This window comes from Oncorhynchus nerka, linkage group LG12, assembly GCF_034236695.1.
Source record: "Oncorhynchus nerka isolate Pitt River linkage group LG12, Oner_Uvic_2.0, whole genome shotgun sequence".
Taxonomy (NCBI): Eukaryota; Metazoa; Chordata; class Actinopteri; order Salmoniformes; family Salmonidae; genus Oncorhynchus; species Oncorhynchus nerka.
This window is the reverse complement of record NC_088407.1, coordinates 57,397,107-57,425,079: the sequence shown is the minus strand read 5'-3', so window position 1 is coordinate 57,425,079 and position 27,973 is coordinate 57,397,107. Positions and strand designations below refer to the sequence as shown.

At 45.7% G+C, this 27,973-nt stretch overlaps 1 protein-coding gene across 6 annotated transcripts in view; it reads right to left on the bottom strand.

Moving 5' to 3' along the window:
- Positions 1 to 27,973, bottom strand: part of LOC115138423 (low density lipoprotein receptor adapter protein 1-B-like) — a 59,912-nt gene that overhangs the window by 12,123 nt on the left and 19,816 nt on the right. For 4 of the 6 annotated variants that reach the window (XM_029675259.2, XM_029675258.2, XM_029675257.2 and 1 more), the window contains exons 2-6: positions 14,465 to 14,607; positions 11,546 to 11,658; positions 9,206 to 9,320; positions 8,726 to 8,798; positions 2,727 to 2,846 (exon numbers count right to left, since the gene is read on the bottom strand). In XM_029675259.2, coding sequence (XP_029531119.2) covers positions 2,727 to 2,846; positions 8,726 to 8,798; positions 9,206 to 9,320; positions 11,546 to 11,658; positions 14,465 to 14,607 — 564 coding nt within the window. The remainder of the gene's footprint in view (positions 1 to 2,726; positions 2,847 to 8,725; positions 8,799 to 9,205; positions 9,321 to 11,545; positions 11,659 to 14,464; positions 14,608 to 27,973) is intronic. The other 2 variants (XM_065025672.1, XM_029675256.2) reach the window with 1 other exon arrangement.

Here is a 27,973-nt window from a genome sequence, read left to right as displayed (position 1 = left end):
GTAAAAGTGAGAGGAGTTAATAGTTTGAGTGGTCCCGTTTAAATGAAAGAGCACCATTTAGTTTGTTTTCACAAAATAAACTGTCGAGCTGTGTTTTATTGGGACAGCCACAGGTCCGTTGACCGTTTCCATTCGCACGCTGCACCTCATGTCAGGCGCCAGTAAAGCTTGGAACGGATTCTTGGACACAGGACCTTAAGTTTATTTGGGATTGAGCATTGTTCTTGTTTCTTTTATTGTGTTGAAGGGAAGGGATCCACCTTTTAAAGTATCTTTGAGCACTCTGAGGCACTAAACCCTGGTACCAGATCTTTACTAATTATTGTGTGTGTGTGTGTGTATACATACATGCATACATACACACTGCTCAAAAAAATAAAGGGAACACTTAAAACAACACAATGTAACTCCAAGTCAATCACACTTCTGTGAAATCAAACTGTCCATTTAGGAAGCAACACTGATTGACAATAAATTTCACATGCTGTGCAAATGGAATAGACAACAGGTGGAAATTATAGGCAATTAGCAAGACACCCCCAATAAAGGAGTGGTTCTGCAGGTGGCGACCACAGACCACTTCTCAGTTCCTATGCTTCCTGGCTAATGTTTTTGTCACTTTTGAATACTGGCGGTGCGTTCAGTCTAGTGGTAGCATGAGACGGAGTCTACAACCCACACAACTGGCTCAGGTAGTGCAGCTCATCCAGGACGGCACATCAATGCAAGCTGTGACAAGAAGGTTTGCTGTGTCTGTCAGCGTAGTGTCCAGAGCATGGAGGCGCTACCAGGAGACAGGCCAGTACATCAGGAGACGTGGAGGAGGCCGTAGGAGGGCAACAACCCAGCAGCAGGACCGCTACCTCCGCCTTTGTGCAAGGAGGAGCAGGAGGAGCACTGCCAGAGCCCTGCAAAATGACCTCCAGTAGGCCACAAATGTGCATGTGTCTGCTCAAACGGTCAGAAACAGACTCCATGAGGGTGGTATGAGGGCCCGACGTCCACAGGTGGGGGTTGTGCTTACAGCCCAACACCGTGCAGGACGTTTGGCATTTGCCAGAGAACACTAAGATTGGCAAATTCGCCACTGGCGCCCTGTGCTCTTCACAGATGAAAGCAGGTTCACACTGAGCACATGTGACAGATGTGACAGTCTGGAGATGCCGTGGAGAACGTTCTGCTGCCTGCAACATCCTCCAGCATGACCGGTTTGGCGGTGGGTCAGTCATGGTGTGGGGTGGCATTTCTTTGGGGGGCCGCACAGCCCTCCATGTGCTCGCCAGAGGTAGCCTGACTGCCATTAGGTACCGAGATGAGATCCTCAGACCCCTTGTGAGATCGGTTGGCCCTGGGTTCCTCCTAATGCAAGACAATGCTAGACCTCATGTGGCTGGAGTGTGTCAGCAGTTCCTGCAAGAGGTAGGCATTGATGCTATGGACTGGCCCGCCCGTTCCCCAGACCTGAATCCAATTGAGCACATCTGGGACATCATGTCTCGCTCCATCCACCAACGCCACGTTGCACCACAGACTGTCCAGGAGTTAGCGGATGCTTTAGTCCAGGTCCGGGAGGAGATCCCTCAGGAGACCATCCGCCACCTCATCAGGAGCATGCCCAGGCGTTGTAGGGAGGTCCATACGCACTACTGAGCCTCATTTTGACTTGTTTTAAGGACATTACATCAAAGTTGGATCAGCCTGTAGTGTGGTTTTCCACTTTAAATTTTGAGTGTGACTCCAAATCCAGAAAGCCATGGGTTGATAAATTTGATTTCCATTGATAATTTTTGTGTGATTTTGTTGTCAGCACATTCAACTATGTAAAGAAAAAAGTATTTAATAAGAATATTTCATTCATTCAGATCTAGGATGTGTTATTTTAGTGTTCCCTTTATTTTTTTGAGCAGTGTATACACTTTTTTGGTTACTACATGATTCCATATGTGTTACTTTATAGTTCTGATGTCTTCACTATTATTCTACAATGTAGAAAATTGTAAATAAATAAATAATGAAGAACATCCCTTGAATGAGTAGGTGTGTCCAAACTTTTGACCGGTACTGTACACACTCACACACTGTAGGGGTATATTCCCACTAGGTGGAGGCTCTGCACTATTTATGGTTGCCCCCCCCCCCAGTCCACACACTCATTTTCACATACTGCCTGGTTACATAGTTTATAGTTTATTATTGCCATACACCTAGATACTAGGTCCAAACGGATATGAACTCCGGTCCCTCAGAAGAGAGGGCAACACAGTACTTCAGGGTCTGAATCTAAATATGCCTCACCAGCAGGATTTGAGGAAACGGTCACAGGGACTAGAATCTCTTGGCTTATAGAATTCCATGGACGAGGAACCGAACAGCCACAAAGAATGTAGATCCCTCAAGCTTTTCAAACAAACTGTTTCCTGTTGTTGGACTCAAGCTTACATGCCAGAGGTCACCTACCTCCTTAACATTCCTCTGTGCCAAATATCTTTAAAAAAATACAATCAGAGAGACAAGATTCTGAGAAAAACAGACCTCAAGGAAGTATTGATCAAGCCAGTATCTACAGAAGAACAAAGACAGTAACCAGCATGAGTGCGTGATGGTGGATTTAGGCTAAAATGGACTCCGAGACAAAGGACTCACCTGCCCCTGGGCTATATGAATATCTTGCCTTTTGAATATGTTTCCATCCTTGAGGCAGAGAGACGTTATGGTTGGTGACTCACCTCCTCCCTTCAGACTGCCCAGGCTGGCCGAGCTCTCCGACTGGCTACTACTGGCTCCTTCCCCATCCGACCCAGACTTCACACGCTTCTCCTTGTCTGTGGAGGAGAGAGATAGAAAGACTGAGGGAAAAGAGAAGTTCAATCATCTAGAATATTAATGTCTAGCTGATCATGTTTGTAATGTCTGTAAACCACTGTTCATCATTCTCAGCAGATATCGGGCACTTGACCAAACAACACTATGGGTGTGTTCGTAAATTCACTCTGGCGTGCGCTCTGGGCATTCGTAAATGCAGAGCATTGTCAGATTGTCCGTTCGTAAATTCAGAGCGCACACTGGACACTCAGGCCGATAGTGTTGATCCAAGTGTTCTGACCTCACAAGCGCTCAAGCCAACTGGCTAAAGTTGCTAGCTACTTCCAGACACACAAATGAGAGAACCTCTGACTATTTGACTCCCCCTAGCAGAGCTGGTTAGGCTGTTTTCATGTTATCCAGAGCGTTGGTGACTAACTGTGCTGCTGGAAACTATTGAATTACGCTTTTTTTGCCAACGTTCACTAACGCCGGTAATATTCAACTAACACCGGTTCGTAAGTTCATCAGTTATTCTGTACTCTGGCACACTCAGACGAGAGTGCTCTGAAATCGGAGTAAATAGCCAGACTGAATTTACGAATGCACCTAAACATTTAGACATGAGGGGTTGAAGACGCCACAAGGACCAAAAGCTTCTGTAGCGCCTACACTTAACCATGCCAGTCAGTGGCCTTGGGCCAGGAGATTTAAATAGAGTAGAACCAAACAGTGGTCAGGTCTGTAGCTTCAGGAACCAGTCCATCAGGCAGGCAGTTCCTCCACTGCTTTAATAAGGAGCATCTGGGTCACGTGGATAAAGCCTGTCTCCTCTCCTAACATTCTTACCTGAACGGGAGCAGGGCTCAGGTTGCAGCGTGAGGCACTGACCCAAAGAGACAGAGCTTTCCTGGAGAATAATTGTTTCTCTGAATTTCAGTTGGTCTACAGCAGTGTTCCTCAACTCCAGTCCTCCAGTACCCCCAACACCCCAGTCCTCCAGTACCCCCAACTCCAGTCCTCCAGTACCAACACCAGTCCTCCAGTACCCCCAACTCCAGTCCTCCAGTACCCCCAACTCCAGTCCTCCAGTACCCCCAACTCCAGTCCTCCAGTACCCCCAACTCCAGTCCTCCAGTACCCCCAACACCAGTCCTCCCAACACCCCAACTCCAGTACCCCCAACACCCCAACTCCAGTAGCCCCAACACCAGTCCTCCAGTACCCCCAACTCCAGTCCTCCAGTCCCCCCCAACACCAGTCCTCCAGTACCCCCAACACCCAACTCCAGTCCTCCACTACCCCCAACTCCAGTCCTCCACTACCCCCAACTCCAGTCCTCCACTACCCCCAACTCCAGTCCTCCCAACACCCCAACTCCAGTCCTCCCAACACCCCAACTCCAGTCCTCCCAACACCCCAACTCCAGTCCTCCCAACACCCCAACTCCAGTCCTCCCAACACCCCAACTCCAGTCCTCCCAACACCCCAACTCCAGTCTCCCAACACCCCAACTCCAGTCCTCCTAACACCCCAACTCCAGTCCCCAACACCCCAACTCCAGTCCTCCCAACACCCCAACTCCAGTCCTCCCAACACCCCAACTCCAGTCCTCCTAACACCCCAACTCCAGTCCTCCCAACACCCCAACTCCAGTCCTCCCAACACACAAACTCCAGTCCTCCAGTACCCCCAACACAACACATTTTTGTTGTAGTCCCGGACAAACACCTTATTCAACTAATCATCAATCCTTCAATGAGTCGAATCGGGTGAGTTTGTCTGGGGCTACAAAAAAAAGTGTGTGCTGCTGTTGGGGGTACTGGAGGACTGGAGTTGGGAAACACTGGTCTACATGTTCACATTAGGTGGGTCTCTACACACACACACACACCTCAGTATCCACTAAGTTTATGCATTGCATGCATGTTTTCTTGCCCCCATGGTGAAAGGGGAGGTTCTTGCTCAAGCATACACACATACGTCTGCAGGTCTGACCATACGCGGTCTGCCTGCAGGTCTGACCATACGCGGTCTGCCTGCAGGTCTGACCATACGCAGTCTGCCTGCAGGTCTGACCATACGCAGTCTGCCTGCAGGTCTGACCATACGCAGTCTGCCTGCAGGTCTGACCATACGCAGTCTGCCTGCAGGTCTGACCATACGCAGTCTGCCTGCAGGTCTGACCATACGCAGTCTGCCTGCAGGTCTGACCATACGCAGTCTGCCTGCAGGTCTGACCATACGCAGTCTGCCTGCAGGTCTGACCATACGCAGTCTGCCTGCAGGTCTGACCATACGCAGTCTGCCTGCAGGTCTGACCATACGCAGTCTGCCTGCAGGTCTGACCATACGCAGTCTGCCTGCAGGTCTGACCATACGCAGTCTGCCTGCAGGTCTGACCATACGCAGTCTGCCTGCAGGTCTGACCATACGCAGTCTGCCTGCAGGTCTGACCATACGCAGTCTGCCTGCAGGTCTGACCATACGCAGTCTGCCTGCAGGTCTGACCATACGCAGTCTGCCTGCAGGTCTGACCATACGCAGTCTGCCTGCAGGTCTGACCATACGCAGTCTGCCTGCAGGTCTGACCATACGCAGTCTGCCTGCAGGTCTGACCATACGCAGTCTGCCTGTAGGTCTGACCATACGCAGTCTGCCTGCTGGTCTGACCATACGCAGTCTGCCTGCTGGTCTGACCATACGCAGTCTGCCTGCTGGTCTGACCATACGCAGTCTGCCTGCTGGTCTGACCATACGCAGTCTGCCTGCAGGTTTGATCATTCGTGAAAAGGCCTGGCTGCTGACCTACTGTAACTCATGCCTCCATTAATTTCTGTGGCGATTAAAAGCACATGTCAGCTTGTCCCCCAAGGACAATGGTTACATGAAGTCCCTTTTAGGACTCCTTCGACATTGTCCAGCAGAAGCATCAAAAAACATGCACCCCCCGTGCGTCCCATTCCCCAGGAGAGCCAAGGTGGCTGAGTGGTGGCTGGGTTCCAAACTATTCCCTGGGTGGCTGTGCCCTCCTTCCCCTCCGGTGGCAACACTGCACGGGGATAACCCCCAGACAGGGTGTGAGAGAATGCCATCAGGCATTGAAACAACGCCCAAAAATATTGAGAGTTCACACAGTCAATATCAAAGCTATACTAGCTAGTTGTGTCTACTTCAAATACACTTCAAATGATTGCTTCTCGTGCATAGAGATGAGATCTTATAAGGATGTGGGTCACAGATGCAGTTTGGAAAAATATGGTGGGGTTGTGTGTGGTCGGTTGGGGCAGAGGGATGGATGCAGTGGTGTACAGCAAAGAGACAACCACCCTGATGTTCCTACCCACAATCCTCAGGGGACATGTAACTCACAGAGCAGACTATGATTGTTAGTTTGCTCTCCTTCTGCCACAAGAGAACATGACTACTCCCTTTGATAGCTCCCCAAAGCATCACTTTCTACTCCACTCCCTCATCAGCCACATTGTGTAGAACAAGACGATAAGGCAGCCCAGGAAATCAGAGGGGTTAGCAGTCCTTATGGCTCTGAGTATGTGAACTCTGACGAGGCACGAGGGCAGCGAGCGAGAGAGCGGGGGAAAGCCTGCACTCCTCCTTTTCAGCTTTAATATTCATTTCTGAAATGTGGAGCAGAACACAGAAAATATAAAATAGTCCACAGCCTTGATCTCTGGAAAATAATACAATCAAATGGAAATGCATCTGAATTAAAACACGACCAAAAGGCTCTGCTGTAAACAACCTGTCCAAAACCACAAAAACGGGAGTGTAAATGAAAGGGTGGGAAGTGACAGGACTGAACTACCATTGTCACAGACTCTCTCCCTCCTCCTTCTCTCTCCCTCCTCCTTCTCTCCCTCCTCCTTCTCTCAGAAAGAGGGGAATGGGTGGAGGGTTTTGACGAAAAAGAAACCAGAAACTTTACAAGGATCTAGGTGCCAGACCAGATAGTCACAACAACAAAACATCTAGCAACAAAAAATAACTGCTTGTTGCAACTGAATCCTGATAATGAGACATTATTTTGTATCAAACGAGAACTGATTCTAAGGTGCTATGTTCAGAAGACAACAGTTAGAGAGGGTGTGTTATATGGAAGATTGAAGAGGAAGAATTATACTGACACCCACATGTATAGTATACACCCAGGAGTTCTCATTTACATACAAGTCATACATGCAGTAAATGACAGGCATGTTCTGCTGACCTGAGAACCATACATGGGTGTGTGACAACCTTCCTTACACAGCACTTTGTGTTCATCCGTTTAGCAGGAGCGAGTACCCTAGGGGCTGGATGTCTGTCTTTACAGTAATCTGTGTGTGTGTGTGTGTGTGCGCAACAGAAAAAAGTGTACTTAGTAAATAATTAAAATTGACTAAAATCTAAATATTTCCAGTCAGTTTTAAGGAGTAGACTTCATCTATTTGGTGACTTCCATCTCCCCCTTTTCTGCCCTCATGTTTTCACAGTAATAACACAGGAAACACGGCAGATTGACAAGCCTTCTCACCTAGTCCTCAGGCTACATCTCACTGAGATCCTGTCAATATCAGCCTTTAACCAGAGTAATCTGCCCTAAATTAAGTGGGTTTACTGAACAAAACAAAGTTTCCCTTTCTGGCCTGGTTGTTCCCACAGAGGGACTGTTTTAATCAATGTGGACATTCCTGTTGGGGAGCTAACTGAAAGGTGGGAGCGGCCTAGCAGAGATCCACCATTTCACATGCCTCTGAGGGGTCAGGGCCAAGGCCAGGGAGGACAGGGGAATTTATGTTGCTACATTGTAGGGGAACTATGGTGGGATTGAGCAAACACACTCCATCCTCCCTCATTCAGCTGCTGTACAGAACATCTACATGCAGTGCATGGGAACAGGAGAGATTTAAAGGGATACTGCGAGATTGAGATTTAGGTCGTTTTTGTACTTACCCAGAGTCAGACAAACTCATGGATACCATTTGTATGTCTCTGCATGCGGTTTGGAGGTGATTGAAGTTAGCCTAGTGTAATTGCTTGAAGTCTCCAGGTACAGTAGCCAGCTCCTCTCAAAATCAGGGAAACAGACCTAACTACTTTGAAGCTGGGTGGATGGTAATTTGGCCATTGTGGCATCTGAGCACACAGGCAGCGCCATTGAGACAATGTTGAAATGACCAATCGGGGGCCTCCCGGGTGGCGCAGTGGTTAAGGGCGCTGTACTGCAGCGCCAGCTGCACCACCAGAGACTCTGGGTTCGCGCCCAGGCTCTGTCGTATCCGGCCGTGACCGGGAGGTCCGTGGGGCGACGCACAATTGGCCTAGCGTCGTCCGGGTTAGGGAGGGTTTGGCCGGTAGGGAAATCCTTGTCTCATCGCGCACCAGCGACTCCTGTGGCGGGCCGGGCGCAGTGCGCGCTAACCAAGTGTCCCTGCGGATTGGGCAGATGCACGGTGTTTCCTCCGACACATTGGTGCGGCTGGCTTCCGGGTTGGATGGCGCTGTGTTAAGAAGCAGTGCGGCTTGGTTGGGTTGTGTATCAGAGGACGCATGACTTTCAACCTTCGTCTCTCCCGAGCCCGTACAGGAGTTGTAGCGATGAGACAAGATAGTAGCTACTAAACAATTGGATACCATGAAATTGGGGAGAAAAAGGGGTAAAAGAAAAAAAAAAGACCATGGCCATTGTACCGAGAGACTTTTAGCAATTGCACTGAGCTAACTCCAATCCAATCATCTCGACCAAAATCTCAAAGTTTCCCTTTAAATGTGTACTAAAGAGAACATAGGCCGAGAGGCAACCGAGTGAAATAATGAAAGAGTAAGGGGGAGGTGAGAGAGAGAGAAGAGGAGGATAAGAACGGTTACACTCAAAGAATGAGACATTCGTCACACTTCTCCAGTCATCCGGGGTGACGCGTACCTTCTTTGGCAGCCTGCCAGAACTCAAACGCCACTCTGAAGGCTTGGGCCACTGTTAACGTCACTGCCTGGGCCTGAGGGGGGGAGAGAGAGAGCGAGAGGTAGAGGAAAATAAGCACAGTAAATATGACATACAAGATGTTGGCTAAGTGTTTTAAGATTGGAGAGGAAAACCCATTGAAGACGGATAAGAGCAGAACTAGAGACTAACGGAGGGAGGGGTCGCCGGCCTCCAGAGGAAACTCCTCAACTAACACCTAATAAGGGAACATTAACCCACGTGACAGTGTTGGTCCCTACTACTCAGTTCAACTTCCTCTTCCTTACTGGTTGTTTATGTAGCTGGGAGGAAGTGTGGCCGTTGGACCAGAGCTAAATTAGCAAGGGGAAGGAAAGAGAGGGAGTGGCACACTCATTCACAAAGCCACCCCCTGGGAGAGATACTATTTGGAAGAGGGGCCACAGAGACACACAGACTCACCACTTTCCTCTTGGTGCAGAGGTAGGCGTGACACTCCAGGGTTTCATTCTGTTGGCTCTGGGCGATGTAGGCAAACACTTTGTCGTGCATCTTGTCTGCTGTGCAGTAGGATATCCTGAGGGGGAGTCACAGAGACAAACTAGTTTTAATAAAAAGTGTCCCTGCGGATTGGGCAGGGCTATCACGCAACTTCATCTTCACTAAGCCTTTAAACCCACCACAATCAGATTTAGACACTTAAATCTTTCATTTCCACATTAAATAAACCCATCACTTTTCACACACACACCCTAGCGTGCAGGCGGAGACCCAATCAAAAGATCCAGGCTTTGAATTTTAACTTAAGGACATTCGTCTGTGGTATGTCCCCAGTGTACCTCGGCTCCATTAGTTTTAGCCAAGACGACTGTGTGATCCCTGCTGTGTCTGTCCGCCCAGCCCTGTGGTGTTTCAGTATTATTGGATTGGACCTTGCCTCTTAAGTGCAGGTCTACTCTAACGTTGGAACATGCTCTGTTCTGCAAATGTTCTGAGACATGACATCATATAACCCCGAGACCTCATTGACAGGTGGGTTGGGTAATGAATGACCGCAATCTGCCCTCCCTGTTCCTCTACACCAGCACCCTACTGCTCAAACTCTGAACATCAATCTGCAGAGATCACACGTCTAGTTAACTAATGACTCAGTGATATAAAAATGCAACATGTAAAAAAAATAAACATTTCTCTGCTATAAAAGCCAACAGCTGCACGGCGCGACGTTGTGAGATTTACAACAGATGTTGAGAGAGAGCATTGTGAAATTGGGCGTCTAGGTAAATACATTTCATTTACTGCTCATCCATCTTCTCTAGCAGATGACTGGAGAGGAGGACCTCAGTGAATGACAATGTTTGCTTTAAATTTAACCAACATCCTTACATTGAGTCACAGCTAAATAGTTAGTGTTGAAGATCAACAGCCTCAGAGAAAACTGTTGTGCTCCAGTGTGATGGAGAGTTAAGTGACATGATTGTAATTTTGTCCTCAATGTGCCAACCCCTCCTCGGTTTCTGTGAGAGCGATCCAACCCCTCCTCGGTTGCTGTGAGAGCGATCCAACACCTCCTCGGTTGCTGTGAGAGCGATCCAACACCTCCTCGGTTGCTGTGAGAGCGATCCAACACCTCCTCGGTTGCTGTGAGAGCGATCCAACACCTCCTCGGTTGCTGTGAGAGCGATCCAACACCTCCTCGGTTGCTGTGAGAGCGATCCAACACCTCCTCGGTTGCTGTGAGAGCGATCCAACACCTCCTCGGTTGCTGTGAGAGCGATCCAACACCTCCTCGGTTGCTGTTAGGTTCCCCAGTTTGTGTATTTCAGGAAATGGCTTCCTGAAGTCCAAAGCAGCTGATTGGTCGGCCCCATTGCAGATTGGAGCTCTGACCCCGCCCTCTCGTCAGGGGTTACAGCTGTCTGCAATTACCGACTCCTCCTGCAGCTTGAAAAGCCAGTGTTCCTTTGTTAGGAGGAGAGAGCTTCTTTGGATGTCCTGTGTTTTGAAGTTGGTCTGTATAATTTGTTGTAAAGTATTTTTTAGCCGGTCCTGCAGAGGTATGTGTATGTCAAAAGGACTGTTTTTGAGTATTGAAACTGCTCACTTTACATTAGTAATTCTATTTTTGTTCACAGGGGGGAAGGGGAAGGCACCTTGGGAGTGTTTAGACTAAAAGCCTGGGGGCATACATATACCAGTAGTATGTACTGTCTATGCCACTAGGTAAGACCTGGGCAGACCCCAGGCAAGTCAGTTAAGAACAAATCTTATTTTCAATAACGGCCTAGGAACAGTGGGTTAACTGCCTTGTTCAGGGGCAGAACAACAGATTTTTACCTTGTCAGCTCGGGGATTCGATCTGGCAACCTTTCGGTTAGTAGTTCAACGCTCTAACCACTAGGCTACCTGCCGCCCCCTTCGTTTCATTTCGAGAAGGAGTGCTTAGAAGCCTCCACTTCTCAAATGTGGCAAGCGATTCAAGGTTGGCCTAAGCAATAACAAGTCACACTGTTTTTGTAAGGTGAAATTGAGGGTGTGTGTGCTATCGCGCGTGCCTGTTTCTGAGTGCTCACACCCCAGGTTAAAGCTCAGACACACAGCTGTTGTTGTTGAGGCCTCCTGAGGGAGAGGACATTGATGGAAAGCTCTATCCACCCATCATCACCGCAAATCCCAACACTCAGTCTCAAAGTGATGGATGAGAGTGGAAGGGGGATTCTGGGGGGAAAACAACTTGTTTTATTGGAAGTTGAAAATTAAGAACTTAAAATTTGGGGCACCCCTTCTCTGAGTGAGACTAACCTGTAAATGGATATGTTCTCGATCAGCTGGTTAGAGGCATAGTCATAGAGGATGATTCCTCGAGGGGACACTTTTAATGTCACTTTCTGGAGTTTCTTGCCGCTGGCTTTGGCCTAGAAGAAAGAGGGTGAGAGGGCGAAAAGGTTAATGATACTCATGAAATCTCAAACCTGTGACTTTTGCCAGTGTGCAAGTATGTGCTATAAGTACACATCTATAGTGAACTAAAATACACTGCTCAAAAAAATAAAGGGAACACCAAAATAACACATCCTAGATCTGAATGAATGAAATATTCTTATTAAATATTTATTTCTTTACAAAGTTGAATGTGCTGACGACAAAATCACACATTATCAATGGAAATCAAATTTATCAACCCATGGAGGTCTGGATTTGGAGTCACACTCAAAATTAAAGTGGAAAACCACACTACAGGCTGATCCAACTTTGATGTAATGTCCTTAAAACAAGTCAAAATGAGGCTCAGTAGTGTGTGTGGCCTCCACGTGCCTGTATGACCTCCCTACAACGCCTGGGAATGCTCTTGATGAGGTGGCGGATGGTCTCCTGAGGCATCTCCTCCCAGACCTGGACTAAAGCATCCGCCAACTCCTGGACAGCCTGTAGTGCAACGTGGTGTTGGTGGAGCGAGACATGATGTCCCAGAATTGGATTCAGGTCTGGGGAACGGGCGGGCCAGTCCATAGCATCAATGCCTTCCTCTTGCAGGAACTGCTGACACACTCCAGCCACATGAGGTCTAGCATTGTCTTGCATTAGGAGGAACCCAGGGCCAACCGCACTAGCAAATGGTCTCACAAGGGGTCTGAGGATCTCATCTCGGTACCTAATGGCAGTCAGGCTACCTCTGGCGAGCACATGGAGGGCTGTGCGGCCCCCCAAAGAAATGCCACCCCACACCATGACTGACCCACCGCCAAACCAGTCATGCTGGAGGATGTTGCAGGCAGCAGAACGTTCTCCACGGCGTCTCCAGACTGTCACGTCTGTCACATGTGCTCAGTGTGAACCTGCTTTCATCTGTGAAGAGCACAGGGCACCAGTGGCGAATTTACCAATCTTGGTGTTCTCTGGCAAATGCCAAACGTCCTGCACAGTGTTGGGCTGTCAGTACACCCCCACCTGTGGACGTCGGGCCCTCATACCACCCTCATGGAGTCTGTTTCTGACCGTTTGAGCAGACACATGCACATTTGTGGCCTGCTGGGGGTCATTTTGCAGGGCTCTGGCAGTGCTCCTCCTGCTCCTCCTTGCACAAAGGCGGAGATAGCGGTCCTGCTGCTGGGTTGTTGGCCTCCTCCACGTCTCCTGATGTACTGGCCTGTCTCCTGGTAGCGCCTCCATGCTCTGGACACTACGCTGACAGACACAGCAAACCTTCTTGCCATAGCTCGCACTGATGTGCCTGGATGAGCTGCACTACCTGAGCCAGTTGTGTGGGTTGTAGACTCCGTCTCATGCTACCACTAGAGTGAAAGCACTGCCAGCATTCAAAAGTGACAAACATCAGCCAGGAAGCATAGGAACTGAGAAGTGGTCTGTGGTCACCACCTGCAGAACCACTCCTTTATTGGGGATGTCTTGCTAAATGCCCATAATTTCCACCTGTTGTCTATTCCATTTGCACAACAGCATGTGAAATGTATTGTCAATCAGTGTTGCTTCCTAAGTGGACAGTTTGATTTCACAGAAGTGTGATTGACTTGGAGTTACATTGTTGTTTGTGTTCCCTTATTTTTTTGAGCAGTGTATATTGATTGTGGCCTCTGGAACGTTGTCCCACTCCTCTTCAAATGGAGGGAGCTGGAACACACTGTCGTACACGTTGATTCAGAGCATTCCAAATATGCTCAATGAGTGACATGTCTGAGTATGCGGGACATTTTCAGCTTCCAGGAATTGTGTACAGATCCTTGTGACATGGGGCCGTGCATTATCATGCTGAAACATGAGGTGATGGCGGCGGATAAATGGCACGACAATGGGCCTCAGGATCTCATCACGGTATCTCTGTGCATTCAAATTGCCAAAAAATTAAATGCATGTGTTTGTTGTCCATAGCTTATGCCTGCCCATACCATAACCCCACCACAACCATGGGGCACTCTGTTCACAACGTTGATGTCAGCAAACCCCTCTGCCACACACGTGGTCTGCAGTTGTGAATCCAATTGCACATACTGTAAAATTCTCAACAATTACGTTGGAGTTTGGCTTATGGTAGACATTGGTAAACATTAAATTCAGCTCGTGGACATTCCTGCAGTCAGTATGCCAATTGCCTCTCCCTCAAAACGTGGCATTGTGTTGAGTGACACAAATGCACATTTTAGAGTGGCCTTTTATTGTCCCCAGCACAAGGTGCACCTGTGTAATGATCATGACGTTTAAATCAGCTTCTTGATATTCCCCACCTGTCAGGTGGATAGATTATCTTGGCAAAGGAGAAATCGTCACTAACAGGAATGTGCACAAAATTGGAAAGAAATAAAGTGTCAATCACCTCTGAGACTCTGTCCTGTGTGCCCCGGGCCCTATATACTCCCCTCAATTTAATTACTGTGGAGCTGCCAGATTTAATAACAGTACACCTTCCTGTTACTGTACAATACACCTGGCCAGAGCAACACTCAGATGCATCACAACTAATTGCATCTGGGTTAAATGGCTGTTGGAGAAGGTTGGCTTTCATGATGGCGACAACTTGAATGGGAAAGTAAATGGGACTGTTTTATACTGTGGTGGTACGGGTATCGGAATAGATCAATCCACTGTATTAGGGAAAGTTGTCAAAAGACCCTTTAGAAGGGGAGGTTTGTGTTTTGGGGGGGGGATAGGGTGTAGAATGCCTGGGAAGGTCAAGTGTGTAGAAGGTCAAGTGTGTGTGGTGCTGACCGTGGCCACGATCCTCTTGACGGCGGCTGCGGAGAGCTCTTCTCCTTTGGGCTGCTCCACCAGCGTGACGCCCAGGTACTTGAGCTGGAACACCATGCCCTCCAGCAGGGTCTCCCGCGTGTCTGTCCAGTTCTCTGGCAGCTCTATGGAGAGGAGAGGGCACAGGTCAGAGACCGGTACAGGTGACCGGTCAAACAGATGGCCCAACACTCTTCAATCTACAACATAGCTGAAAGGTAACAACAAAAGGTAATTGAACTGCACTATCATTTGCATGACCTTTATGTTAGATTGGGGGTAGTAGTAGTAGTAGAGAAGCAGACCGTCTCTAACCAAGGTTTATCATACAGCCTTTGTAAAGTCACCTTAAAATGTGAGTGTCTGCCAAACCAGTCATGTATCCAGACATTGGGCAAATACAACAGGACAAGCTTGTCTTCTCCATTTAATAACCTTATCAAAAAAGGTAAGAATCAAAGTCATTTGTCAAAAGGCTGCTCTCCCTACATACACTGAGTGCACAAAACATTAGGAACAGATGCTCTTTCCATGACAGACCAGGTAAATAAAGGTGAAAGCTATTATCCCTTATTGATTTCACTTGTTAAATCCACTTCAACACTTTGTGTGCCATTCTGAGGGTGAATGGGCAAGACAAAAGATTTAAGTGCCTTTGAAAGGGGTATGGTAGTAGGTGCCAGGCGCAACTGGTTTGAGTGTCAAGAACTACTCAACAGTTTCCAGTGTGTATCAAGAACGGTCCACCACCCAAAGGGCATACAGCCAACTTGACAACCGAGTGAAGCATTGGAGTCAACATCGGCCAGCATTCCTGTTGAATGCTTTCGACACCTTGTAGACTCCATGCTCCGGTGAATTGAGGCTGTTCTGAGGGCAAAAGTGGGTGCAACTCAATATTAGGAAGGTGCTCCTAATGTTTTGTACACACTGCGTATACTGTAGCTGTTCCCTTCAAAACGTTTTTATGAAATTCAATGCGTGTCCTTTCCAAAGAGCACGGGTCCCGCGCTGCATAGCGATGACATTCAGTAAATCAAATATAACATTGTGAGTTGAATAGGAGCCCTGCCATTTCATTTCTTTCATCTCCAGAATGTGCTGTGAGCAGTACACGAGCGGTTTCTCTCAGTCTCTGTATAATGCCAGATAGCCAGAGGCATTTAGTCACAGCACAGAACAACAGTTACAGCAGAGATGGCGCGGAGCAGAACACAGGACTACTAGTACCCATACTCCCCTCTCCCATGAGACCTCAGCCAAGGCCATGAGGGACCACCGCAATAGCCCAGCTATAGAGGGGCACGGCACACCCCTCCCCCTCTGGCTTCACTACAGAGTAGCTGTGCAGGACTTAACAGGCTTCGTATTCACAAAATGCTTTAAAGTGCACCATGTTTAACTACACTTTGACTTAATGAGCAGTCTTACAGGCCTAGTTCTGCAAGGCTGGATGGTACGCTGTATCTAAACTAGCCCAATTCATGTTTCAGAGACCAAAGAGGAATGACAGGAGTTGTTTTGCACAGCTTTCATTATGACTTCTTTAATCATCCTGCACTTCCTTCCTCAAATCAGTAACATGTTAACATGAAAAAGATCTGTATCAGAAATGAAATGGAAGAAAATGACAGTTGATAGTGGCAGTGATCTCTGAGGAGAATTCACAAGCACCAGGGGTGCTCCATTCTGTCAGTTAGAGACAACCATGAAACATGTCCACGGCGGGTCTCTGGCGGTCAGTGATATTTCCTGTTGATCTTGAGGTCATCTGGCCAGAGAATCCTGTTTTTACAGCTGCCATGTTCTTACAGAGCCATTCAGCCAACTGGAATAGGTCACTAGGTTAAAATCATGGTCAGACCTTCAAAGGTAAACCCAAGGACTGGAATCCATGTAGGCTATTATTCTTCAATGCAAAAGGTAAAAGGCTCAGATTGTTATGCTTTCACCCTTATTGAGCCAAAGTCACATTCTACTAGGGCTGTCCCCGACTAAAAAAAAAAAATATCTTGGTCGACCGAGAGTTGTCTGTTCTTTCGACCAATCGATTAGTCTACATTTTGAAACGTGTATTTTTCCATATAAAGAACAATCCTAGGTGTTTTAATTAGTGATGCACCGTTATGACTTTTGGGCCGATATCGATATTTTCCTTGCCAAAAATAAAAAAACATACCGGATATTTTAATGTTTTGCGGCCTTTTAAGCATTCTAGTACAGTTAAATACAGTGGGCCAAAAAAGTATTTAGTCAGCCACCAATTGAGCAAGTTCTCCCACTTTAAAAAAATGAGAGGCCTGTAATTTATCATAGGTACACTTCAACTATGACAGACAAAATTAGGAGAAAAAAAAAATCCAGAAAATCACATTGTAGGATTTTTTATGAATTTATTTGCAAATTATGGTGGAAAATAAGTATTTGGTCAATAACAAAAGTGCTGCAGTGCTGGTCATTAAAAACAAAAGCTAGCTCATGGATGCAAACAATGTTCTTCACCAAAAACATAGCAAAGCAACAATCTGTTTCAGTAGCTATAGTTAGCTAGCTAACTATATAGCTCGGTGTCCTCATCTAAAATAACCCAAATTTATAAGACAGTTCTCATTTGATTAATGGTGGTCTGACCATTATGTGAAGCTAGCCACAATAGTGGACTTTGCGGTTAGCCTTCAAAGTAAAAGTATGTAATCGACAGTGATGCAAATGAATACAAATAGTAGAATTATGCCATAATTGAATATATTATGCTAAAGGAGGTTGGCATGTTATATAAAAAACAAAATACTTAATTTGACAAATCTTTTGAAATCACACTGGATGTATTATACTTTAGAATTGCATTGGGGGCATACTTATTTCACTGTACAGCCTTAACTATGGATTATGGATCAATGACATGGGGTATCAGTCTACTCCGTGACACCCAGAGAACATTAGCGTTGTAGCTCTTATTGTGGGACTCTGAAACAACTGAATTGAGCCACATTTATTGTCAACCTGTGTTTATTGAACACTATTGCAGAGGAAAAACAATAATGTGTGGATGTTTGAGTCTGATAACGCTGAGAAAGACGTTGGGAAAAAATTACTTGGGTATTGAGTAGACTGATACCCCATTTCATTGATCCCCAAACCTTAGGTAAAGCTGTACAGTGCAATATGTCAATACAAACAAATAGGCTGACTGGGGAGGTGATTTTACACAGTCACAGTCCCGCGATAAGAGCGACAAAGCTAATATTTGCATAAACTCTTCACAGTTGTTCGGTGGGTGTCACAGAGTAGACATAACCCATTTCATTGCTTCACATTCTAACCTGGTTTAACATGATCAAATCTAAATATGGTATGATTCCACCAATTGTAACCTTCTGCATCACTTTTAAATAGGTACTTTTATTTTGAAGGCAAACTGCAAATTCCACTATTGTCCCTAATCCTTATTGTGGCTAGCTTCACAACATAACCCAGTCCAGTCGAGCCTCACTTTCCAGACTAAACTAGCTCGCTGCTTATAACGCTAGCTTTGGGCAACAGGGTTAAGTAGCTGGCTAGCTATTTATTTTCATGAACTGAATAGACAAACAATACTTACTCACAAGGATTCCTAAATCATTGCTAAGAATAATGAAAATGACTGCAGTGTCTACTGGTCATTGTTTTCAGGCTGGTTGTGTTGGTGCTAGCTAGGTACCAAACTAAAGCTAGCTATCTATCCCAGAAATTGCGGTCGAACAAATAATGCTTCATTACCAACGCGGTATTGTAAACACATTGTTCGTGGCCTTTGCAGACTTTTTTGTACAGTTTTGACAGTGCTACTGATATTTGTGGTGGCGCTTGGCTTGCACGTGCAAATTCAGAACACACAACATTCTATAATAGAACTGTTATTTGAAGTGACAAATTAAAAAGCTTATTTAACGCGTCAAATAGTGTTATTTGAAAGTGTTTTGACATGCATCTTCTTTGACACGCAAAGACCCAAACGGCGTTCCATATTATGTCGTGAAGCCAGTGACACTATTACGTAGCAGTGACACTATTACTGTGTAACTCTGAAAAATAGCGTGCTTGACATGGTAGTGTATACCGGTGCTCAACCAGTCGGCAAAAGCAAACATCACCCACGACAGAGAACGGTTGATTGTCAAGGGCAATGAATTCCATTATCTTGGCGTTAATGGATTTCGCCTTTGAGTGGTCTCGCTGAAATATTTTTACCATTTCAAATGACTGCTCGATCCACACAGCAGACATTGTGCACTAGGTTAGGAACGCTGTCTTGCACGTGTATCACACATTTTACGTCATGTAGCTTTGACATCGGTTTTGTACATCAGCGTTAAACTAGACATCGGGCCGATACCAATGTTGCTATTTTTAGCTAATATCGGCCGATTCCAATACGTTCACCGATATATCGTGCATCCCTAGTTTTAATCAAATCAACTACATGCACTGAGCTTGTCTGATGCTTTAAGTGCACTGTTTTGATTAAGTCTGGGCAGTGAGCTCATTTGTCATTGATCGCTAGACCAGAAATATACATGTATTTTTCCCCTACTTGTTTATTACGCAGACATAAGCACAGTTGCCACCATTGAGGTGCGAATGTTTACTTTCTACACAAGTTGTTTTTTTCCAGTTTTGTCCGACGAACAGATTGGAGTAGTAAAATAAAAAGGGATAAATTTAATGGAATTCTAAGCGTCACTCCAGTCAAAACAGGCTCTGCAAACGTTAGATTCCATTCATTCGCTATGGGCTCGCGCTAATGTTCCAGTTTAGCCAACGTTCTTTAGCCGTTTTTCAGCCTTGGGTGAATTTTGACTCCTTCTATTGTCCAGCCTATAGATAGTCAGAGTGAATTTACGAAAGCCCCCAAATGTCCATTGAGAAAGCACAACAACTATACCATTTAGCTAAGTTAAGAATGATGAGAATAATCAAGTCAATAAACATTGGGTAGTTAGATAGCCTATAGATAATATACTGGCATGTTTGATGTATAACTACTAACGTTAGGTAGCTGTAATGATATGCTATGTGGTTCGTAAGGACAGCGTAGCTAACAAAATTGTCAGCCAACATAACGTGTAAGGTAACTTATTTGAAAAGTCATTACTTTATTACATTGAGTAGCAAGCCAGCCCTCGGTCGTTATGGCAAAACTGGTCTGAGATGGGGGGGGGGGGGGTTCACACCTAGCTCGGCCCGTGGGATGGTGTTCTTCGGCTTCAAAGCATCCCCCTTTTTCCTCCAAACATAAAAATGGTCATTATGGCCAAACAGTTCTGTTTTTGTTTCATCAGACCAGAGGACATTTCTCCAAAAAGTACAATCTTTGTCCCCATGTGCAGTTGCAAACCATAGCTGGCTTTTTTATGTCGGTTTTGGAGCAGTGGCTTCTTCCTTGCTTAACGGTCGTTCAGGGTATGTCGATATAGGACTCGTTTTACTGTGGATATCGATACTTTTGTACCGGTTTCCTCCAGCATCTTCACAATGTCCTTTGCTGTTGTTCTGGGATTGATTTGCACTTTTCACACCAAAGTACGTTCATCTCTAGGAGACAGAACGCATCTCCTTCCTGAGCGGTATGACGGCTGCGTGGTCCCATGGTGTTTATACTTGCATACTATTGTTTGTACAGATGTACGTGGTACCTTCAGACGTTTGGAAATTGCTCCCAAGGATGAACCAAGGTCTTGGCTGATTTCTTTTGATTTTCCCATGATGTCAAGCAAAGAGGCACTGAGTTTGAAGGTAGGCCTTGAAATACATCCACAGGTACACCTCCAATTGACTCAAATTATGTCAATTAGCCTAGAAGCTGCAAAGGCCATGACACCATTTTCTGGAATTTTCCAAGCTGTTTAGAGGCACAGTCAACTAAGTGTATGTAAACCTCTGACCCACTGGAATTGTGATACAGTGAAATAATAAATAATCTGTCTGTAAACAATTTTTGGAAAAATGTGTGTCATGCACAAAGTAGATATGATTGGTGATATAAAAACCTTGGGACCCAAATGCATAATGGATGCTCTTAACTCCCCCTTGTGGTTGGCTGGAGCAATGAAGCCGTGACGCTGGGTCCAGCGGTGCAAGCTCGCAACTTTTAAAGGAGGAACCACTGTACCATCACAGAACATCAACAGTATTTGGAACAGTATAAACACTAAATTAATTATAAGTAATACGAGAGGCTGTTCTAACGAGAAAAAAATAAGTGTAAAGCTTTTATTACACCATAGCAAAGATCAAAAACAGACAAATTTGTTAAATTGTTTATCCAACGTGGTTGCGAGGCTTAGTGCGCACGGAATCAGTAGGCTATTAAACAAACACTCAAACTGGCAACAGAAGCAGGATACGTCTCATGTCTGTAGATATATAGAGGATTTAGGCACATTTAACAGTTAGGAAATTGATTATAGCCATAATTAAGTTGGGACTTGTTTGCAACACCAATAACCTGGTTCAATTTGCTATTATGCACATAGCAACATGGTCTAGGAAAAGGTGCCAATTCAACAACGCACTGATGTTTCAGACCCACGGACAGCGACTGCTATCAAATGCTGGAGAAAGCACATTTGTTATAAAATAATATTTTTATTATTAGTGTTGCGCCATTGTCTTTAACCATATACAATTTCAGTAGCACGTCAGTGATGGACTGCCATCGCCACGGCATCCACAATGGATTAGTCCACAGGAGCAAATCATACAGGTGTCTTGTAGACCATGGAAAATGTGTATATTTTTTCTACTGCTCGACAAAGAAATCTTGGTCGACCAACAGTCTATCGACCAAACAATCAACTAAAATGGGGTCAGCCCTGTATTCTAGCAATGTAAAATGCCTAAAGGTCTCGCTTGCTACTCAGAACAGAACACTGTCAAGGTAATGCCAGTTTTACTTTTTTCAGAGCCAATAGCTTCCCAACTGAGACCACACGCACTCAAGGTCACTGATTTGAAAAGTGCAACAACGTGACTTTCCTTTAAAACGGAACAAAATGTGAGTGCATAAATCTTCAAATGTACAGTACACCCTGTTCTGAATGTGGGGGAGGAGTAGAAACTGGAAACTAACATTTCAAAAAGGCAATCTATAATACCCATCTCTTTAGTCCCCACCCTTGGCGACCAGCCCTCAGTAAACACAGGCTTTGTCCTTTTCAACCTCCTCCATCCATATCTCCATTTTATGCTAAGCTAACCTCATCATAAACCCAGCCTTTGCAGTCCAGCTAACCGTAACCAGGGCTTCTAAGTGACTGAGGGAGGTTTAATGGTCTGTAATGTGAACCTAGACTTACCTTATAGGAGAGTCTGGTAAACGCCCATGATTGAGGTCAAGAACCCACAACCACCGGGCTGGTAAACGCCAATCTGACCGTGGGTCCTCCACTGATCTGACAATACACTTTACACTAGGAACATAAAGAGACTATGTTCCTAGACATTACAGCATGAAACCACTAAAAGCTAATTATGCTCCCTTATTAGGTTGCTAAGCAGACGGATATGGCCATTGTGAGAGTGATGCTTTCAGTTTTACAAGCAGAGGTATAGTCACTTAGGCTTATTAGTGTATTATAGGTGAAATGCCAGTCGAGTCTCATACATTCTGATAGGAATTTGACAGCTGATATGTGAACTTTAAGTGGTGGCAGGTATCCTAGCGGTTAAGAGCGTTGTGCCAGTAACCGGAAGGTCACTGGTTCGAATCACCGAGCCGACCAGGTAAAAAAGAAAAAGTAGATGTGCCCTTGAGCAAGGCACTTAACACTAATTGCTACAGTAAGTAGATCTGCACAAGACCATCTGCTAACTGATTAAAATGTTATTTTATACAGTAGGCTGAATTCACTGCACCACTGCTCATTGGGCAAGGCAATGGTTTCCAAGATAGGTAAAGCTACATTACAATTACGCATTGATCCGACCACAAGGGTCCTGAAAGCTAGTCCCTGAAAGGGCATCAAGCCGTCTGAAATTACAAACATCCCCCTAAAGAAGACATTTTCCACCAGCTGTTTCTTCCTACTGAGGCAGCTGTCAGGTCAGACCAAAAAAAAAAAACATGCAATGAAGACTCAACCAGTTGAGGTTCAGTTAAGACCTTAGGGGCATTTCTTCCTTTAAAAAAAAAAGAAAATCTCCAATTCCTAGTAGAGGCCATGGGGGGGGGAGTTGACCAACAGTTCACTCTCCATACAGGACCTCAGTGTAATCCTTTTCTCATGGTCCTCCCCCCCCAGAACCATACATTTACATGGCTCTGCTCTTCCTCCATCCCTTCCTCGCTCTTCCCCTCACACTCTCTGTACTTCTTATAGAAAACTGCAGGAGATAAATCAACTATCTAGCAAAATTATGTACCACAAAAATAAATTAAAATGTTCATGCCTAAAAGCAACAGAGTAATGGAGGGGCAATTTTCCACGTGTGCCAATTACTCCTGAAATAGCTACATTAAAGTACATCTACCCTTTGAAGCCAAACTCAATGTTCATGAGAGCGGGATAGTGAGTGAGCTGGTGCTATTTTTATACACTAGTCTATACTCAGAGAGCTGCTTCGTATGGATAATTATCCCTTTCCATATTGTACCAGAGCTCCACAATCTCCTTGTGGTGATTAGTGCTCTATTCAAAAGGCTGTCTACGCTGTCTGGTCAGCAGCACTGCCTGTAAATGAGCAGAGCGCTGGAACACTGCTGCATGCTGGGAGGCCCATGCCGTTTGGCAGCAACACAGAAGACCACAGCTGCTCCCAGAGCAGGGGACATAAAAACAGTCGCCTCGGCCCGTGATCTTCAAAGCCAAGCCTAGATAATGAAACAGTAGACGTCGGTGTGTATATGTATGGAAGCTGCACTCAGGCACTGGTGGGGTAGGTGTCTACCTCTGCTCTCATGGAACGACATTAAAAACAGGCCACATCGAACCTTAGTCTACCTAGACAAGAGAGAGGTGATGGGGGCTTGATTAAGAACAAGCCAAAAATCTCACACCAAAGCCAGCCGCTGCACAGTGCACGCACATGACTTGACCGAGGCATGTTCACCGATACATTCCTGTGTGCAAATCCGAGGCAATACATATGCTCCTCTGGAAAAATGTAAAACTAGGCCCTACTTGAATTACCAGGTACCACCATCATGAATTAACAATGAAACAGTTGCAGGAATACAAAATATAGAACCCCACTGAATGTACAGACATTCTTCAAACAGTAGCGTGGCAGGTAGCCTAGCAGTTAAGAGCGTTGGGCCAGTAACCGAAAGGTTCTCCAAGCCAGCAAGGTGGAAAAATTAGCAAGGCAGTTAACCCCAAACAACAACTGCTCCCCAGGCGCCAATTAAGGAAGTCCACCGCTCTGATTCTCTGAGTTGAGTTAAATGCTGAAGACACATTTCAGTTGAATGCATTCAGTTGTGCAACTGACTAGCTATCCCCCTTTCCCTTCCCAAAGACTCAGTGAACACTGTGTACAAAACATTAAGACCACCTTCCTAATATTGAATTGCACCTCCCCCTTTGCCCTCAGAACAGCCTCAATTCTTCTGGGCATGGACTTTACAAGGTGTCATAAGCATTCCACGGGAATGCTGGCCCATGTTGACTCCAAAGCTTCCCAGTTGTGTGAAGTTGGCTGGATGTCCTTTGGGTGGTAGACCATTCTTTATACACACGGGAAACTGTTGAACGTGAAAAGCAGCATTGCAGTTCTTGACACTCAAAGCGGTGCGCCTGGCACCTACTACCATACCCCGTTTAAAGGCACTTCAATCTTTTGTCTCCCTCTGAATGGCACACACACACAAAATCCATGCCTCAATTGTATCGTCGCTTAAAAATACTTAACCAGTCTCCTCCCCTTCAACTACACTGATTGAAGTGGATTTAACAAGTGACATTAGTAAGGGATCATATAGCCTTCACCTGGATTCACCTGGTCAGTCTACGTCATGGAAAGTTAACGTTTTGTACACTAAGTGCATGTCATAGCTGTTAGAAGTCTGAACCAATTCCAGAGTGTCTCCCGTCACAGCAGAAATAGAGCTTGTCTGGTACCTGGATCGTGTGGAAGTTGCTGGGTTTTGGCAGCAGTGAGAGAAAACCAGTGAATGGCTCTGAATATCAAAACAGATGTGTGCCAGCGGCTGCAAACGGTCTACCAGTAGGCCTGTGTGTCTGTCAGTGGTTGATTCACAGTGTGTGGAAATTCCACCCATCGGAGGTCTCGCAGTACTAGTGGGAAGCATCAGTGATAAGTGCCCTTAGCCGCCCTTTGAGCTTCTGTAGCTGTAACACACCTTTGATGTGGGACCAGAGAACAGGGCAGAGATCTTGTGTTTAGAACAGGAGCTCAGACTCATCTGCAGCAACACACTGACAGCATCTGTCAATCCTCCTCCCAGTTCAGTCAGGTCATTTGTCCTCACATCGCTCCTGACCTCAGCTGCACGTACCACAGAGACTCCAAATGCACTGCTTCTGAACATCAATAACAGCATGGAGACCCTGGGTTCATCCAAACACACAGCGGCCGTTCCCTCCCTTGTAGCATTGACCAATGGGCGTTATGAGTTCAGAGGATCACTGCCTTACTCATATAGAGGAAACCCATTAGCCTACCTTACAGTTAGTTATATTAAATTGAGGCTACATTTTCTTAAGAGAAATTTGAAGAATACCAAAGACCATCAACCTCTCCTGACGCAAAGAGAAGCCACATTTATTTTATTTTTTTACAGGGGGATTGGAATCCAAATCACTGTAGGCTTGACCCCATTGAGAGGACAGACGGTGGCAGTAGTTAAGCAGACACCGCCAGGTGCTGTGCCAACAGAGGAAATAAGGCTGGAGATTTAGAGATGGGAGACAAAGGGTCACGTCAGATCACAGCCGTCTCCTCCGTCAACAACCTGTAGTTACAGCAGATAAGGAGGAAAGGAATCCATCCCTCTAGTCTCAGCATAGGCTACCCTCTGCCCGGGAACTTGAGAGGAGGGGGTGAGAGAGGGAAAGAAAGACTTACAGACAAATACTATTGCCATCAGCCAGAGGAAATGCTTCCTTTGAAATCAATGAAAGCTGCTATACTGCCCATGAGCTCATAACTTTGCATGCCGTCCAATGGCAGTGTCCAAGCTCAAGAAATCGGCAAAGACCACGTCTCGATGGCTGATGCGTGCGTTCATTCCATCTTGTGAATTTAAATAATGAGAAATAAAGTTGATTTTGGTTGCATATGACCTCAACTATACACCACTGGTTATTGTACTAAGATTTATGAAGTCAAGAAACTAACAAAAGCAACTTGTGTAATTAGACGATCCTTTAGTACCACTAGCAACAATTCAATGAGTAGTTGTGAAAAACTGGACCAAAGCTATTGTATTTACACATAAATATATATATATATTTTTTTTAAATCGATGAATATGGTACAGTAGGGGAAAAGATACACATCCCTATGCTCTTCTCAGCTCTCAAAACAATGCGTGCTGTGTAGCAGGTAGTACTTCACATGGATGAGATCCTTTTAACGCATGTTGGTGCTAGCAAGCAGGCCAGATAGTGCTAGGTATCAACAGTCAATCCAGTAGGGTCTGGATATTATAGTCCGCTTCGATTGGTCAATCACAACACGATGTCGCAGAGTATTTCAATAAAGTTCAGCTTACTCCAACTATGGTCCGGCCCTGTTCACAACCCTCACCCATGCTCACACGCCTACTTCTCTTCTTTATTGAAAATGAATGGGCTTCTGTTGTTTCGTCGCTCCCAACGTGCTATGTGGATCTCGTGTGACATGGAGCTATATAATGGAGCTGAAGTGTTGGACAATGAGAGAGAGAAACAAAAGACAGTCAAACAGAGAAAGACCGAAAGAGAGGGAGGCACACACACACTCTCAGCCAGGAGGAGACATAACACAGCCAGTCTTGACAGGCCATTGCATGTTATTCAGATACAGTGCATTCGGAAAGTATTCAGACCACTTGACTTTTTCCACATTTTGTTACAGCCTTATTCTAAAAATGGATTAAATAGTTTCCCTCAATCTACACACAATACCCCAAAATGAAAAAGCAAAAACAGGTTGACATTTTTGCAAATGTATTCAAAATAGAATTTACATAAGAATTTACACCCTTCACTCAGTACTTTGTTAAAGCACCTTTGGCAGAGATTACAGCCTCGAGTCTTTTTGGGTATGACACGACAAGCTTGGCACACCTGTATTTATGGAGTACCTCCCATTCTTCGCAGATCCTTTCAATCTCTGTCAGGTTGGATGAGGAGCGTCGCTGCACAGCTATTTTCAGGTCTCTCTAGAGATGTTCGATTGGGTTCAAGTCCGGGCTCTGGCTGGGCCACTCAAGAACATTCAGAGACTTGTCCCGAAGCCACTCCTGCATTGTCTTGGCTGTGTGCTTAGGGTCGTTGCCCTGTTGGAAGGTGAACCTGAGCGCTCTGGAGCAGGTTTTCATCAAGGATCTCTGTACTTTGCTCCATTAAGCTTTTCCTCAATTCTGACGAGTCTCCCAGTCCCCACCACTGAAAACATCCCCACAACATGATGCTGCCACTACCACGCTTCACCGTAGAATATTTTTTCTCATGGTCTGAGAGTCCATTAGATGCCTTTTGGCAAACTCCAAGAGGGCTGTCATGTGCCTTTTACTGAGGGGCTTCCGTCTGGTTGTCCTTCTGGAAGGTTCTCCATCTCCACAGAGAAAGTCTGATCATCATCGGGTTCTTAGTCACCTCCCTGACCAATACCCTTCTCCCCCGATTGCTCAGTTTGACCAGGCGGCCAGCTCTAGGAAGAGTCTTGGTGGTTCCAAACTTTTCATTTAAGAATGGAGGCCACTGTGTTCTTGGGGATCTTTAAATGCAGCAGACATTTTTTGGTACCCTTCCCCAGATCTGCGCATTGACATAATCCTGTCTCGGAGCTCTAAGGACACTGTAAAATGTGGGATCATATAGACAGTTGTGTGCGCCTTTCCAAATAATTTCCAATCAATTGAATTTACCACAGGTAGACTCCAATCACGCTGTAGAACCACCTCAAGGATGATCAATGGAAACAGGATGCACCTGTGCTCAATTTTGAGTCTCATAGCAAAGGGTCTAAATAAGGCATCCATTTTGATTGTTAATACGTTTGCAAACATTTGAGCACCCGTTTTCGCTTTGTCATTATGGGGTAGTGTGTAGATGGATAAAACATTTTTAAAAATCCACAGCAATTTTAGAATAAGACTAACGTAACAAAGTGAGGAAAAAGTCAAAGGGTCTGAACACATCCCAAATGTAATGACTGTGGAAATGTGCACGGGCTCTCAGTGAATGCAGCGATAGTAAGACAGAACGAGTGAATGACAAAGGCATTCAATGACAGAGAATGAATATGCACATCATGGCTGTGCATTTCCACAGTGTGGAAATA